The 16,241-nt window shown below is 36.1% G+C and overlaps 1 protein-coding gene across 1 annotated transcript in view; it reads right to left on the reverse strand.

Moving 5' to 3' along the window:
* Window positions 1-1,204: 1,204 nt before the first annotated feature.
* The window catches only part of LOC127575417 (syntaxin-7-like), a 32,209-nt gene continuing 17,172 nt past the window's right edge, over window positions 1,205-16,241 (reverse strand). The window contains 5 exon segments of the mRNA XM_052025268.1: window positions 1,205-1,810; window positions 2,731-2,813; window positions 6,867-6,939; window positions 9,735-9,828; window positions 11,369-11,418. Of these exon segments, the coding sequence (XP_051881228.1) occupies window positions 1,715-1,810; window positions 2,731-2,813; window positions 6,867-6,939; window positions 9,735-9,828; window positions 11,369-11,418 (396 nt within the window). The 3' untranslated portion in view covers window positions 1,205-1,714.

Genomic DNA, 16,241 nt, shown 5'->3' on the forward strand with positions numbered 1-16,241 from the left:
ATTCACTTACCTTGCTTGCAGTTGATTTCTTGCATTCATTTGAATGGGATTGCTATACTTGGGTTCGTTTCAATCTCATGCAGGCTCAGTGCACAGACTTCCCAGCTGAGCAAAGGGAAGTCCATGGAAGTTTATGCCCTCAGTATAGCAGGGTGGAAGATGTCAACACAAGCTTAAATCCACTGCAGAGATGGACAGCAGTTGGAAAAGCAGTCAATTTTCTGGTATGCACTGCCATCCCAATGATTTATGTTATTGACTGGCTTGTATTTGACAGCATCTCATTCACCTTTATTCCCACACAAGTCATTGCTGAGGGTTATCCAATCTGATTCAAAATTATGTTTTGAAATTAATGGAATGTGGCAGCTGGCAGAACGAGTATTGAATGACCTCAAGTAGTTAATGGGAAGCCTTTTTAAACCACTGCAGTCCATCTGGTGAAGGTACTCCACAGTGCTCTTAAGTTTGTGTCTGGGGTTTGAGGATTTAAAATGTACTATTGAGGTTACAAGTCTGGAGGCCTGATAAAGGCCTTGACAAATCACTGTGGTGCATTTTTATAGATCATGCACACTGCAGCCACGTCTCACTGAAGGAGAGAGTAAATGTACAGGATGGAACACTTATGGGCTGTCCCCAGAACATTCTACACAAGGATGCATTTCTCTGTGTTTCGATGTACATGTGATTAATAAAGAAACCTTATCTTATCTCCTTTATTGTTGAGCTCCGAGTGTCAATGGAGTTGCATTCAACCGGGCAAATGCAGAGCATATCATTGCATATGATTATTCAAATTAGTGTATTTGTACATATTTGAAAGATTACATAGTTCTCTTGTAACCCCTAATATTCTTCAATTGCCACATTGTTTAAACTTGTTTGACAGCAGCAGGAACACAATTATATAGTCAAAGTTTATTTAAGCAGCATTTGGATCATTATACCAGTCTAATTTTAAATCCAAATTTGCGAAACCAAATGGTAGCATAGAAGTTGTGCCATCTTGAGTGTATTAAAGTGTTTAATACATCCCTTGGAATATAAATATAGTCCATTCGGTATTGTTCATTAAGATAACACACAATACAAAGGGGTATATATGATACAAAGTCAGACTGGTTCCATTCAGTGCAAATATTGCAACACCAGGTAAATGGCAAGTTAACTTTCAGTAAGAAGTCAGTAGATACACAGTTGATAAAGACTAGGTGCATTATTACTTCATTTAATAATTCATTTGGACAGCCATAAAATCAAAGCTGTCGATGAGCAAAACAGAGAAAATTAAAGTGGCATCATTTTATGGAAAACTGAAGAGTCCATTTCGGCATTGGTCCAAGTACTCTTATGCCTAACGGAATGCCTTTTGCCCATTAATGAGGTCAAACTAAAATAAATCTACAATAGTCAGCAGATCCTAGCAGTTAAATTATGGCAACCTGGCAGATCAAACAAAAATTCCATACAATGTTCTAGCCTGAGCATCAGAGATATAACATTGTATACTACTTAAACAGTGGCATCCAAATTAATGAAGCATGGCAGTTTCAATTACAAAATAGTTCTGATTACATTGCTAGAAAGCACACTTCGAATATTTAATTCTTAAATGCATTTGAATAAAGTATTTGCCATCAGTAAATAATAAACTCTGATGTTTAATGCTAACCAGCATTTGAGTGCAATGGCTATGCTTGATCTTCTGACTTCATTTCTTCACTGCTGCCCAGATAATGAGTCCCACCACCACAGCAAGGATTAGCAATACGATGATTAAGATGCATATTTTCTTACGAGATTTGCGCTATGGGAAATAAAAAAAGTAAATTTATTTCTAATGACATTGAAAATGATAAAACAAAAGGTTAATGTAAGAATAAAAGCTTGTAACATAGGATCTAACATACTGGCATGGATAGACAAGTGATAGGCTAACCAGAAACAGAAAGCACAAGTTTTCTGGATGACAATATGTAACCAAAGGTCTGGTTGCTAAATTTGCTGATGACACAAAGGTAGATAAGAAATTAGGTTCTGAAGAGGACATATATATGCTAAAGCAATATAAATGGGTTAAGTGGGCAGGTAAAGATTTGGTGATTCTTATGAGAAAATGCTGGACAGGCTGTGCTTGTATTCACTGGAATTTAATGAGCAAGAGGCAACTTAATTGAAACATGCAAAATCCTGGAAGGTCTTGATAGAGTAAATGTTTCCTCTTACAAGAGAATCTAGAACTAAGGTCACATTTAAAAATAGGCAATCACCAATTTAAGAAAGACGAGGTGAATTTTCCACTCCCCAGAGTCATGGAACTCTCTTCCATAAAGGACAATGGAAGCAGAGTCTTTGAATATTTTAAGGCAGTGATAAATAGTTTCTTGATTAAAAAAATGAGAGATAGTTTTCAGGTGTAGCCAGGAGTGTGAGTTGTGCTTACAATCAGATCATCTATGATCTTATTAAATAGCACCCAAAGTGCTCCTAATTCATACGTGTGTTTCTAAATAAAAAACATTCATCAGTAGGTGGATCTTGTGTGCAAGAGAAATAAAGCACTGTACAATTATTAATTTAGCATAATGCAGGCCAGAAGTTCAGCAACAGAATGTAAATACTTTGATGCGAATTAGTTCAAAAGCAGTGTAAGTCCAAGTTCAAATTAATTCTCAAATGCCTCATGCGTCTGACCATAACCTATATGTAATTAAGAAAAGACCTTACTTGATATTCCGCTGCCCTACTCAGTTGCTGGTTTGCTTGTTGAACGTGTACTTCAGCAGTTTCTACATTGGCTTCTATGCTGTCTGCAGAAAAAAAACTAAATTATCATTAAAACTAAAAATCACAGGATTTCATATATTCAGAAAAATAACCTGCACTATTAATTTTTCAATTCATCCTGTCATTAAAAAAATAGTTGATGGTATTTGTTACCCTTTGTAGTGCAGTCACTTGTGAATAAATTCAAGAAACAATTGGAGTACAGTTACAATGCATATACAGAAATAGTTGAGCAATAAGTATTAATCCAACACCAAAAAAACTTCCCTATACTTTCTAAATAGAGCAATGGGATCTCATCACCTCAGTTTAAACTTTCATCTTGAAAATGAAATGTCAACTTAGAATATGTTCAAATGTTTTTAAATATAGAATTGAAGCCCTTGACATCTGATTCAGGGCAAAGGTGGCTTGGCACTACTTACATGCAGGAAAAAGGAAATAGTAAGTTGGCATCTCTCATATTAATTATCTTGCTGGCTCTTTACAACTTTGTATTTTTCCATTACATGCCAAGCATATTCCTTAGACAAGTAGGCAGGCACAAGACTTGTGAAGGTTTAGGATGCTATACTGCTGATAAAGACAATTGTATTCAAAGCTGATGACATTGTATGTTTTAATTTCATATAGTTACACCATATAATTGCACTATAATTTATGGACTTTAATACCAGATTATTAGTTTAGGGAAATATCAATCTGAAAATACATGCCTTTCATGAAATAACTGAATTTTTCAATTTCCTTCCAGATTTTGGCTAAATCACTTTGCTCTTCTGGCTTTCTTTTTTTGAAGATTGTCCCCATTTATCTTGGTTACTTTAATTACTTCCTCCTCAAAAGCTTTAAATATCATGAACGTTGAGATAAACCTTGACCCAAGTCACCATATGTTCACATGAATAAAATTTAAAACTTATGGTTGCCATTTACAGCCCTCTGGTGGTGAGACTCAGACCTCCACAAGTCTCAGGCTCAATTTAAACAGATGGTGCACAAACCTGCACCTGCCTCAGCTTTGACCTGAGCTCACCTATTAACTTTCACTTCTGTTTTATTCTTTACTTGCCTAGCAACACTTAAGCACTTAGCCCTAACAACCTGTCACCTCTGCTTGGTTCTCTTTCATGTGAGTCAGACACAGACCTTAACCTCTTTACTCATTCAGTAAATGTAACTGTAAAACTCAAGTTTAGTATAAATGCAGCATTTTGGCCTACAAGTAATGATATGGGGCAACATCAACTAGTAGTCATCATTCTGTATCATTTTAAATTACTTGCCACAAGGCACAGGAGAATGGGGACACTGTAGTTGTACAATTATGCACAGTCACACAACTGCTACAAAAGTTATTGCTGGTCCATCTTAGCTCACTCTAAACTTCTAACTTTAATATCTTTGAAGGGAGATTTAGGTGGTCACTTAAAATAGTTAAGTGTTCACTCACATCAGTTTGTAATGAAAATACTGTATTTGTAAATAAAAAAATGGATAAAGTGACTTTTAACCTAGGATAACAAACAATTCCATAAGGAAGGCATCCCAATGCCATTTTTTCTTTAAACATAACTTTTCTCTCAAATAAAGTTCAAAAATAATTGTTTTTAATTAACAGTCAACCTAAAATCCAACCATAATAAAAAGGTGAGAATTCAAAAAAAAACACTGCTGATGCTTGAAATCTGAAATAAACACAGAAAATGCTGGAAATGTTCAATAGGTCAACATACATAATATAGCCCAATTTAAAAGATGTAAACAATTAAGTATCAACCATGTAGAAATAGGGACAAAAGAAACTTCAAAGTGATGCATGTCACACTGCATTCTGTGACAATCTATATAGAAGTAACTTATCAAACAGTTTTTCTCTACTTTCTGCTCAAAAGACAGAACAGACAAAACAGGTGCAGTAATCAATGAAGTGTAACATCAAATTAACTTATTCCAATTCTGAAGCGAGGTTGCCAACCCAAAAAATTAACTCTCGTTTCTCTCACCACAATTGCTATATGACTTGCTGAGTTATTTCCAACATCTGCAGTATTCTGCTTTTGAATATGCTGAAGTAACCCCTGGATTACTAAATGCATTGTCAATCTTATAATGACCAATTTCTGCATCAGTTCTCAATTCATAATATTAATTATGGAAAAGTGGAGTTAATGAATGTCATTGGCATATATACATTCAAGGTATTATTGGGATCATTAAGAAGCTTCTGTGGTCCTATCTGCCAACTAAGTGCCTACTAGTATTAATCTCCCTGTAAACATAGTTAAATCCCAGGATTTTTTCTTGGTTCTCATCATTTTATTTTAAAAATAAAAAAAAACTGGTTTGAACCTAACTCAATTGTCATCTGTAAAGTTTTTACAAAATGCTTTGGGTATGGCCATTGTGTGCATTTTAGTAACACTGATCTCAAATGCTATATCACTGCGTACAGTTTTTAAGGAACCAGTCATATCACCTGTGAAAGCTTCTCAACCAATTTCCACCATCTTCAACATGCCATCACTAAAATTGAGTTACTTTTGACCCAAGCACAATCTCAATGCAAATCAATTGTGACTCTGACTCCTTTACATTTCATCATAAATACAGTAAAATCAGCAACCCCTACCTAGATCAAGCCATAGAGGGTTTTTGATGTCTTACATTGAATAAATTTTGAGAATAACCCATCATGGAGACAAAAAGGATAATGTAATCTTGACTTATTACCTCACATTTCATTAAGATGATGTTTTATTGAGAAATACACAACTTTAAAACAGTACATGTCCTGGAAAATGAAGCATGCAAAAGCTGATATCTAACTGTGGAACACACGTCTCTGGCCTTGAAGAGGTTTGTAGAGACGGTTGTTTGTTGGGGAAAACTGAGGCAGTGAAGTGATGTGGGAGGTGGAGAAAATCTGAAGTTCTCTAGCTCTAGATTTGAATGGGATAGGACTGCATCAGCCATAGGCTGACGTAAAGCCAACTAGAATTAAAACAGCTGTGGAAGACTTTCGTGGACTGAAGATGACAAATAATCTATCCTATGCAAATTACTTCATCAACAATATCAAGTATCAAAACAAATTTTAATTCACAGAGCTACAATGTTAATTTGGCCTTTTTTCTAATCTGATTGTGATCATCAGGTAGGGAACAAGAATTGAATAAAGTAGAATTTCACTTTTTCCAATCTGGTACAGCTTAGCCCAAATCACCCAATATTTCAAGGGAAAGTCATTTTATTTTTACTCACACACAAATTGCTTTCAATGTCTCAGTGTTCTGCTTTCTTAAACACAGACTAGACAGAGAAAATGTGAAATATTGCACTGGATCTCAGACAATCTATTCTGCTAGTCAGAATCATTTTCAACTTATCCAAGGATTCTTGCTGTTTTTATGCTGTTACAAGTATAAATACAGTGCAAACCCCAGGTACAATAAAATGAAGGGAATATGTGAAAAGCACACATATGAAAATGCTTCATATCTAAAATTGCAATAGGTTTGAGGCTTTGATATTTTGAAATTTGTGAAGAAAAAGATGGTATGGAGATAAACTAAATGATACTTCAGTTCATTTCAAAAGCCAGCTCAATGCACATTGGCATACAATAGGTAATGTTGATAATGTTTCAGAGTTAGTTTTGCTTTGGACAACCATCATAATGAATGGTCATAAACTGTCATTATTGATTATATTTAAAAATTTCTATTTATTAATTAACCACAGAAGAGTCCACAGCAATTTAATGGCATTTCAAATTTCTAGACTTCAAAATAACCTCTTTAAAGCGAATCTGAATGCTTAAACTAGTACCCAATGCATCAAATATAGCTGATATAACAGGAACAATGTGCTTGGACAACTTCAGAAAAATCACATCAAATCACAATTAAAAAGTTCAAAATACTACAAATTAATAATTATAAGCCATCTCAAAATTTATGAAAGATACTGTTACTACCAATAGCATTTGCTATTTTAAAAAAAGGCTATATCCATATAAAATAGAACACAAGACTGTACAATTGGGACTATTTATTGGAATACCAGCTGCTTACCAACTAGGTCTCCTTGTTCATGAATCATCATTCCCAAGTCTTTGAATATTTCATTAATATCCAGGATATCAGACTGAAATGAATGGAAGTGGCATAATGTTCATATCAGCTTTTTAAAATTAAGAAATGCTTCAGTTATTTCTTCCATCAATGAGAGTTCTATAACTTTCTATATCTAACTTTGCAAAACCCTGGTTAAGCCACACTTGGAGTATTGTGTGCCGTTCTAGTCACCATCCCATAGGAAGGATGTGATTGTGCTGAAGAGTATAGAAAAGATTCACCATCATGTTGCCTGGATTGGAAGACTTTAGTTTTGGGGAGAGATTAGGAAGGAGGATGAGGGATAACTTGAGTAGTCATAGAAGGATACAGTCAAAATGCTGGCAAATGGGATTAGCATGGATAGGCAAAATGCTGGTATGCTTTAGTGGGTCAAATGTGTTTCTGTGCTGTACAACTATGACTCCAAGTACTGTAAATTTAGTCAGTAAACATACATAAGAGTGTGTCAAATGAAGTATGGGGATCCAGAAAGCAGAATGAAAAATGCCTCCATCTTTGCACTTGCCCGACAGTTGCAAGGTTGTTACAGGCAGTATGGACAAGAACAAGGATTCCAGGTTAATCAACAAACTGACTACAGCAACGTGATGAAGAGAGCTATACAAGTTGGTGGATTAGAAAGGAGTGCAGTAGTAAAAGAGTACTATTATAGGGATGAATACTGTTCACTGCAGCCACAAGCTTTAAGGTTGTGATGCCTGTCCAGTGCCAGGATTAAGGGTGTCTCCTCAGGTCTAAAGGGAAACTTGGAGTGGGAGGGGATTATTACCATAGGTAATAATCATTGAATTACTACCCAAACCATTAGTAAATTAGCATGATGTCAACTAGATCAGAGTTGAATGTGTGGTTCAAGAATGGTGTGGGAGAAGTGGATATGAACTCTTGTGGCAATAGCACCAGTACTGGGGAAGTTGAGGATGTTTTATTAGAATAGGCTTCATTTGAATCAGCTGGGACCAGTATCCTGGTAAATTGAATAACTAGGGCAGTAGATAGGATTAAAACTAAATAGTGAAAGGGATGGGGTAGGAGGGGACATTTGGACAGCGGGATAGTGCTGTGCATGATGATAATCAGTGTGGCAGGAATCGGCAGCGTGTTGAAACATGGCAATGCAACAGCAAATAAAACCAGAGTAGGGGAAAATAGTAAAGAGGCAAAATAAAGAACTATCTGATTAGCACATAGCATCTACAGCATTGTAGGTGAATAGATGGCACAAACAGAAATGGGTATGATCTGATTGTCATTATAGAGGCATGATTACAAGGCAATCAAAACAAGGAACTAAATGTTGCAGGCTACTTAATATTTCATAAAGAAACTCAAAGGAGGAAGTGTGGCAGCTCTATAATGGATGAGATCAGTACAATTGAGACATCATCATGGCTCAGAAGATTAAGATGTAGAATCAGTTTCGATAGGGAAAAGAAACAGCAAGCAAAGAAAGTCACTGTAGGGAGTATTCTACAGGCCCTCTAACAATAATTATGCTGCAGTGCAGAGTATTAATCAAGAAATAATGATGGTTTACAAGAATGGTACTGCAATAATAATTGGCAAATTTTGTTTTATGGGTATGAGGGCAAAATTGGCCAAAGTGGACAGGAAAGAGAGATTAAAAAGCAAATGAGTGGATAAGCAATGACAGGCATTTAATAATAAAGAATTTTATAATACTCAACAAATATACATTCCAAAAACAAAAAGACTTTGCAAGGAAGATGATCCAAAAGTGGCGAACTAAAAAAGTCAGATGGTGTCAAATTGAACAAAAGGCATACAGTGCTGTGACAATTTGTGCTAGGTCAGAGCATGAGAAAATTTTAAAAACCAAAGGATGACTAAAATAACAATAAATATAAAAGTACAAGCATATGAAAACAGAAGAAAAGTAAATACTGGTCCTCAGAGGAAAAGATTGGGTACTTAATAAAAATAAATAAAATGGCTTAAACTTTGTACAAATATTTTTTGTCCACAGGGTACAATAGACTAAGAGTGTTCCGTTAATAATAGAAAACCCAGGGGCATAATGAAGGAAGGATAAAAGGTAAATTAATGAGATTGAAGGCTGACAAGTCCCTTGAAACTGATGGCCTACATTCTAGGATCTAGAAATGACAGATATATTTGTTTTGATTTCCTAGAATTCCCCTATCCGAGGAGGAGAAGATAATGTTAGGCTGACTGACCTTTAGTTTCCTCCTGATAGTCATTATAAATTGTTGGAATTCATCAATTAGTAGTAGTGGGACACAGTACCTGAAGATAGCTAATGTCAATAATAACAATTGTTTCATGGTAGGGTAGTTTAAGTGCTTTAGCTCAAATTGGTGCTACCTTTCACTGTAGGCAAGCCGACATCTCCAACCCTGCTCTAATTGCATCCAGTATATATGATGTAATTAGTAACGAATATGAAAATCTAAGCCCTCAACAGGTCAGAGATTACTCTCTCAATGAAAGTTCAGCATATTTGGAAAAATTAATTGTGCTATTTGGTCTGGAGGCCACTGAAACAATCACCAATAATGAAGGATATGTTAAATCTTCATAAGTGCATCAATTTTGTACTATTTGTGTATAATAAAACCTGTCTAAGTAACCTGTATACTAGGTTTCAATGCACTATAGGAGTATCATACAATTCTCAGCATCAGAATATAATGCTCCAAAAGGAGTACTGCTTATCAAGTACCCCTCACGAAATGATAATTCATTGAAGATACAGAAAATAATAATACTAATAATAATAATAGACATTTTATCAAGTGTTATTCGATATAAATAACATACCTCCAGTTGCTTAATAGCATTCTCTCTGTCTTTAATGAGCTCCAGGTCTTCTTCTGTAATCCCATCTTCTACCTGATCTTGAAACTGATTCGGACTACATGAAATCACATTGAAACTGGGTATTAATGCATCAGCTATTTATTCTGTATTCCACCCTACCACAGACTTTAACAATTTTCCTCTCTTCCTATCCCTTGTTGCTTTGTATATGAAAGCTTGGTATCCCCAATTTCATCTAGTTCTGATAAAGGGTCATCAGCATGAAACATTAACTGTTCTTCCCTCCACAGATGCTGAACAGGTCCATTATTTTCAGCTTTTTGTTTTAATCCCCCATTGTATTCCCCTAATTCACCCTCAGCATCTATGTCAACTGTTGCTCCTTTGGCTATAAAAATACAAAGATGATCAGCATCTGAAACAATGCAACTCATTCAAAGTCGGATGGTGATCAAATCCAAATGAACATCAAGACTTAAGTTTTACAGTCAGCAGTCAAAGTGAGAAATAAATATTAAGCAATTTCTGTAGTGGATTTAACTTTTGATGATGCTGCTGCCATCAAATGCCAATTCTCGGGGATCCTGGGGGGCACAATATAACTTAGATTGAGTAGCCAATTATTTTGAAGAATCCAGCAAACGATAAAGTAAAAATTATAATTTAACCATTTTAAACCTTTTACAAAGAGCAAAACAAGGAAACTTAAATACAAGTATGATTTAAAAATAAATTTTGAAAAACAAAACAATTTAAATTGAAGAAAAGATAATCAATACAACTTTTCAACAGGCAGAGAAGAAAGCATTAGTACTTGGAAATGATTAATTTTGGCTTACCACACCATTAAAAGTCACTTAATTTAAAAAAGCATGGCTTCTTTGTTTTAAACAAAACAGTTTCTAAATATCCAAATATCAGTTTTATAATATTCAGCTCAACAATTTCATATAAAGGCTGCATAGCATTTAACCTATTAAGCAGGAATCACTGACATCACCTTTTGGATGTACATATTTAACTGCATGTGCAAATTCCTGAAGTTGCTGTCAGATTTCCACTATAATAATGGTGACAGCTGATTCCCTCATTTATAGTATTCGATCACAAAGTTCAGGCCTAAATATCAGCATTGTCAATGTTCTATATCAACAAGAGTGCCAAGTCCCAGTCCTGCCTCAAGGATCAAGCACAAAAACCTACAATGTATGCCTATTAAGAGATTTCAAGCTGTACTGGGTCTACTGGTTATTATATTTGTAGAGGCAAGCAATATAAATTGAAATTTAAATAAAGCTTTAAATCTCCAATCATGAAATGTGACTTCTATTTTAAAAAAATCTCAATAATTCATGTCAATATATCTATATATCTGGTTAGTTATTTAATCCTGCTGCACAAAATGAGACCTCTTATAAATATGTACAACCTACTGTCGTATGTATGTATTTTCAGTGAAAATTAACAAGTTGGCCAATGAGACAAAGCTACTTTAAAATGGTAACACTGCTTTCAACATTTGACATAGGGGGCATCACTTGAATTAGATCAACATACTTCGATTGACTATTGCAAGAAAATATGAGCATTATGTTACTGTATACACAATCTATGCAACTGAACTTAATAAGTACCTTTCAAGAGACAGCAGAATTTCTCCTTTTTGGCCATCAGGTGCACCTGTCTGAAAAAGAATTAAAGTCTAAATAACATATGGAAAAAAAGTAACAAATTTATCCTTCAAATTATGCAAGCTAAGCTGTTAAATCTATATCGAAAATCAAAGTTTCATTCAAATGATGAATTAATCCATCTCTTTTGTGCATCAACTGATTTAATGTAAAATTCTACCATTTTGAATTATTCCAACTATCCCCAAATTAAAGGAACATAAATATATAAAATAGTTTTTGATTCCAGGTAATGTTTCCAATATGCAATTTAAAAAATCTAGTGAAATGCAGTGAATAGGTGGGTTAAATGAATGGGCAAAGATCTAGCAAATGGGAGTATATTATGGGAAAACATGAAACTGTCCGTTTTGGCAGGAAAAGTTTCTAAATGGTGAAGGATTATAGAGTTCTAAAACGCAGAGGGATCTGGTGTCCTGCTGCATGACCCACGAACAGCTAATAGGTAAAACAGTTAGGAAAGCCCAATTATTTACTGAGTGTAATTGTAGAACTAGGCAGATTATTTTTCAGTTATACATGGACATTGGTGAGAACACATCTGTAGTAATCTCCTTATTTAAGGAAAGATCTTAATTTATTGGAAGCTGTTTAGAAAAGGTATACTAGACTACTAACTGGAATGGACAGGTTATTTTGAGGAAAGGTTGGACAAGCTAGGCTTACATTCACTGGAGTTTAGAAGAATGACTGAAACATACAAGACCTGAAGGGATCTTGACAGGGTTAATGTGCAGAGGATGTTTCCTCTTGTGGAAGGATCTAGAATTAGGGCCATTGTTCAAAACTAAAGTGTCAGCCATTTAACACAGAGGTGAAGTAAAATTTTCATCTCTCAATAGGGTTGTCACTCTTTGGACCTCTCTTCCTCGAGGCAGTGAAAGCTGTCTTGAATACAAGGCAGGGGTGCAGAGATTCTTGATAAGTGTAAGGGAGGAGGGTTGGGGGGTAGGTGGGTGGGAGGGGAAAGAGACGTGTTCCCATGGAGAGGACTGAATGTAGAGTTAAGGTTACAATTAGATCAGTCATGATTTGTTAATGGCAATGCCTACTCAAGTGGCCTACTCTTGCTCCTAATACTTATATTAATTAAAAGTAGGAAGCCTCAAGGGCCACTAAAATTGTGACTGTGGTAAACTGCAGTTTCCAAAATAATTGCCACATCCCTTTATTCCCCTATCGCCCAACAAATGTAGCTCAGCCTCGTGTATACTTGACAACTCCATATCCTGTGACAATTCCAATTTCTATATGATCTCAGTGAGAAAGTTCTCACAATATCTACCTTAGCAAATATCTCAGATTCTAATGGGTTTCTGCTTCAACAGCTATCAAACAGAAGGTTAAGTGGTTATTATTTCAGAGTTTCCTGGCCACACCTTGTTCCAATGAGTTTTGGCAGTCATTTTTTTTTATAAATCTACACAAGCTTTCAAGAAATGTTAGTTCAGTTCGTAACTTTTCTGCTTCTGTTCCACCTGGCATGTTCCCATTGTCAGCTTAGTAAGAAAGAAACTCAAACACAAAAGCAAAATACCATAGATGCTGCAAATTTTTAATAAAAACAGGAAAATGCTGGAAGTGCTTGGCAGATCATGTATATTTGATCTTGAAATGTCAGTGGCCTGCTGAACATTTCCAGTGTTTTCTGTTTTTGTTTTAGAAGCAAAACTATTCAGGTTAGGCCAATCTCCAAAATTGGGATAATATAAACCCTTCTTCTATCAAGTCAGTGCATGGACCAGAAAACTCAACACTTCTCAGAGTAATCAAATGAGAATGAGCAGTCTGCTGCTTAGTTTTTCCATTCAATTTTAATCTAAAAACAAGGGATCCCATCTTATCCCATCATTGCACAATCACACATTTTCCCAATTCTACAAGTTCAAAGCAGAGGTTCACTTGAACAGGTCTACAAAGGCGACCCAAGCTGAACATAGGGAAAGCGGAGACCTCCAAAATGGAACAAAGTGTCATTAATTGTAAACACGATATATGCAGTTACCTTGGGGAAGCCATTAAGATTTTCCAACTTCACTCTTGTTTTTAAAAAACCTTAACACCTAACAGAAAACTGCATTCACCTCAATAACAGGGGAGAAAACCTATTATCTAAATGCTTGAGGGACAGAGTGGTTAATTAGTCCGTTCATATAGCAGTAAACTTAATACCTTGGCACAATACTTCAATCTGAATATTTTCACTGCTCATGAATCTTGTTACGAACCAGCAACAAAAGAAACACACCGTCATGTTTCAGTGTTAAAAACTACTTTATTAATAGCTACTTATGATAATAAGAAAAATAAAAGTAAAAATGTTAGATTGTTAGAAGTAAAAATGTTAGATCTTAAACATTAACCCCAAAAACTAAACTCCAAGTGTGTGTCAGTAAGCCATAAGGTGAAACGTGAGCAAAGGCCTCTTCAACAACCACCATTGACTGAAGACAAAACGCAGATGCAGAGAGAAAATAGAGAGTAATTACGAAATCCAAATGTTCCACGATGGAACCCAAACGACACCTCAGCAGTGACCACTCCACCGCATCTTCCTCACCCCAAAAGGCTCTCGAATCGTGGCCGTCCACACAAATACCTGCTTCCTTCTACAGGCCAGCAACAAAGTGAACTCCACTGCTTCGTTCCAAAGCATCTGCACCCTGAAAAGCATCCGAGACGTGGCCATCCACACAAATACCTGTTTCCTTCTACAGGTTAGCGACAAAGTGGACTCCACCAGATTACTCCAAAAATCCATATGTGGATTGTAGTGACAGACACAGTTACTGTTTTTCATCCATCGATAGAGACTAGCAAGCTGGTGCGTGTGTGTGTGTCTCTCTCTCTCTCTCCTTCAGACTGACTGCTCCAAAAACATCATTACGTCCTTTATCTTCTGTTGACGTAACACACACACACACCATTATGCTCTATCTTAAAGGGACATTCACCAATAGTAACCCGGTCCGTAACAATCTCAATACTGGTCTACACCAAGTTACTGAAGGTAAGTGCCCCATTGTTTGCAAACTACTCATACCCGGTTTACAAAATAAACAGGTTGTCAAGCTTGGCAGAATTTGAATACAAAGATAACTGCCATTTGAACAATATGCTGCTGATTAACCACATGCTAGCATTCATCCCTGACTAATCGTTTTTTTTAATGAAACAGGAAGCCTTTTACGCAAAGGCCCCCCATTTGTGTTTTTCTACAAGACATAGTGCTCATCCATCTGCAGTTCATAGTTATAGCAGTATTTATAAAATCCCAAGTCAGAATTTCAGTTCTGAATAAGCACCCAGATCTGAAACTAACTGCTTCTTTTTCCCCCACAGATGGTGCTTGAGCTGCTGAGTTTTTCCAGCATTTCCTGTTTACTTTTCCCCCAAGGTTTCCAGCACCTACAGTTTTGATTTTCAAAATTTCAGTTCAGACTTTAACAGCATTTTTTAAAAATGCTGTCCTATTATTCATAAATATCTAAAATAGTTAGCATTAATCACAAAAATAAAATAGACACACTGAGGAATAAACATGATTTAACCATACTTATTCCTCCCTCCAAGTCTAGTTATCCACTGTTCAACCACCTTCGATCTTTTTAGCAAGTTGTGAAACTCTAAGCATTCTGATATCCTTGCCATTCCTGGATCTGGCCAAGAGAAAATATAGCACATCCATAAGGAAGCATCTGGCAGGAATGGAGAACTAAAGACATGGGAGGCACATCAGGAATATAAAAAGTATTGGGAAGCACTTAAAAAATGTCATTAGGAAGGCAAACATGGGTCACAAATTATCACTGGCAAACAGGATTAATGCAAATCTGGAAGCATTTTAAGTATATTAAGAACAACAGGGACAATCTGTGGGTGGAGTCAGAAGGCATAGACAAGGTCCTAAATGAATACTTTTCACTGATATTCAAAGGAGTGGAATTTACAGTTGAAGGATTCAGCAAAGGAGAAGGTGAAATTTTATGCAAGTCTCCAAAACAAAAGAAAGAGATATTTGATGCAGATAAATCCCCAGGGCTGGATGAAATTTATCCCAGGCTGCTATGGGAGGCAAGGGAAGAGATTGTTGGGGCTCTGAGAGATTGTTAAATCTTTGTTACTCACGAGTGAGGTAGATCTGGAGGACAGCAAATGTGGCCCTCTTTTTCAAGGTGGTCAGAAGGCAAAAGCTTGATAATTACAGACCTGTGAGCCTAACATCAGTAGTAGGGAAGTTATTGCAAAACAAAACTCTGATGGACAGGATTAATTGTTACCTGGAAAGGCAGGGATTAATCAGATATAGCTAGCATGGCTTCATTAAGGGCAGGTCCTGCCTGACCAATCAGATTGTATTTTTTTTGAAGAGGTATTGATGAGGATTGTGCAGTAGATTTAGTCTAAATGGACTTCAATAAGGCTTTGGACAAGGTCCCATATGGAAGACTGGTCTAAAAGGTTAGAGCCCATGGGATTCAGGGCAAGTCAGTAAACTTGAAAATTTGCTTGATGGAAAACAGAGGGTTGTTTTTGTAATTGGATGCCTATGAAAAACGGTGTTCCACAGGGATCAGTGCAGAGAACCTTGCTATTTCTAATGTATGTGAATGGTTTGGATGTGGATTTAGTAGGCATTATCAGTAAGTTTGCAGATGACGCAAAGACTGGTGGAGTGGTTGATTATACACAGGGTAGTCTTTGGCTATTGGGCGATATTGACGTGTTGGTGAAATGAGCTGAGAAAAGGCAGATGGAGTTTACTCCAGGTAAATGTGAGGTGATGTACTTATGAGGCTAGGACATGAACGGTAGA

This window comes from Pristis pectinata, chromosome 10 (genome assembly GCF_009764475.1).
Source record: "Pristis pectinata isolate sPriPec2 chromosome 10, sPriPec2.1.pri, whole genome shotgun sequence".
In the NCBI taxonomy this organism is placed as follows: Eukaryota; Metazoa; Chordata; class Chondrichthyes; order Rhinopristiformes; family Pristidae; genus Pristis; species Pristis pectinata.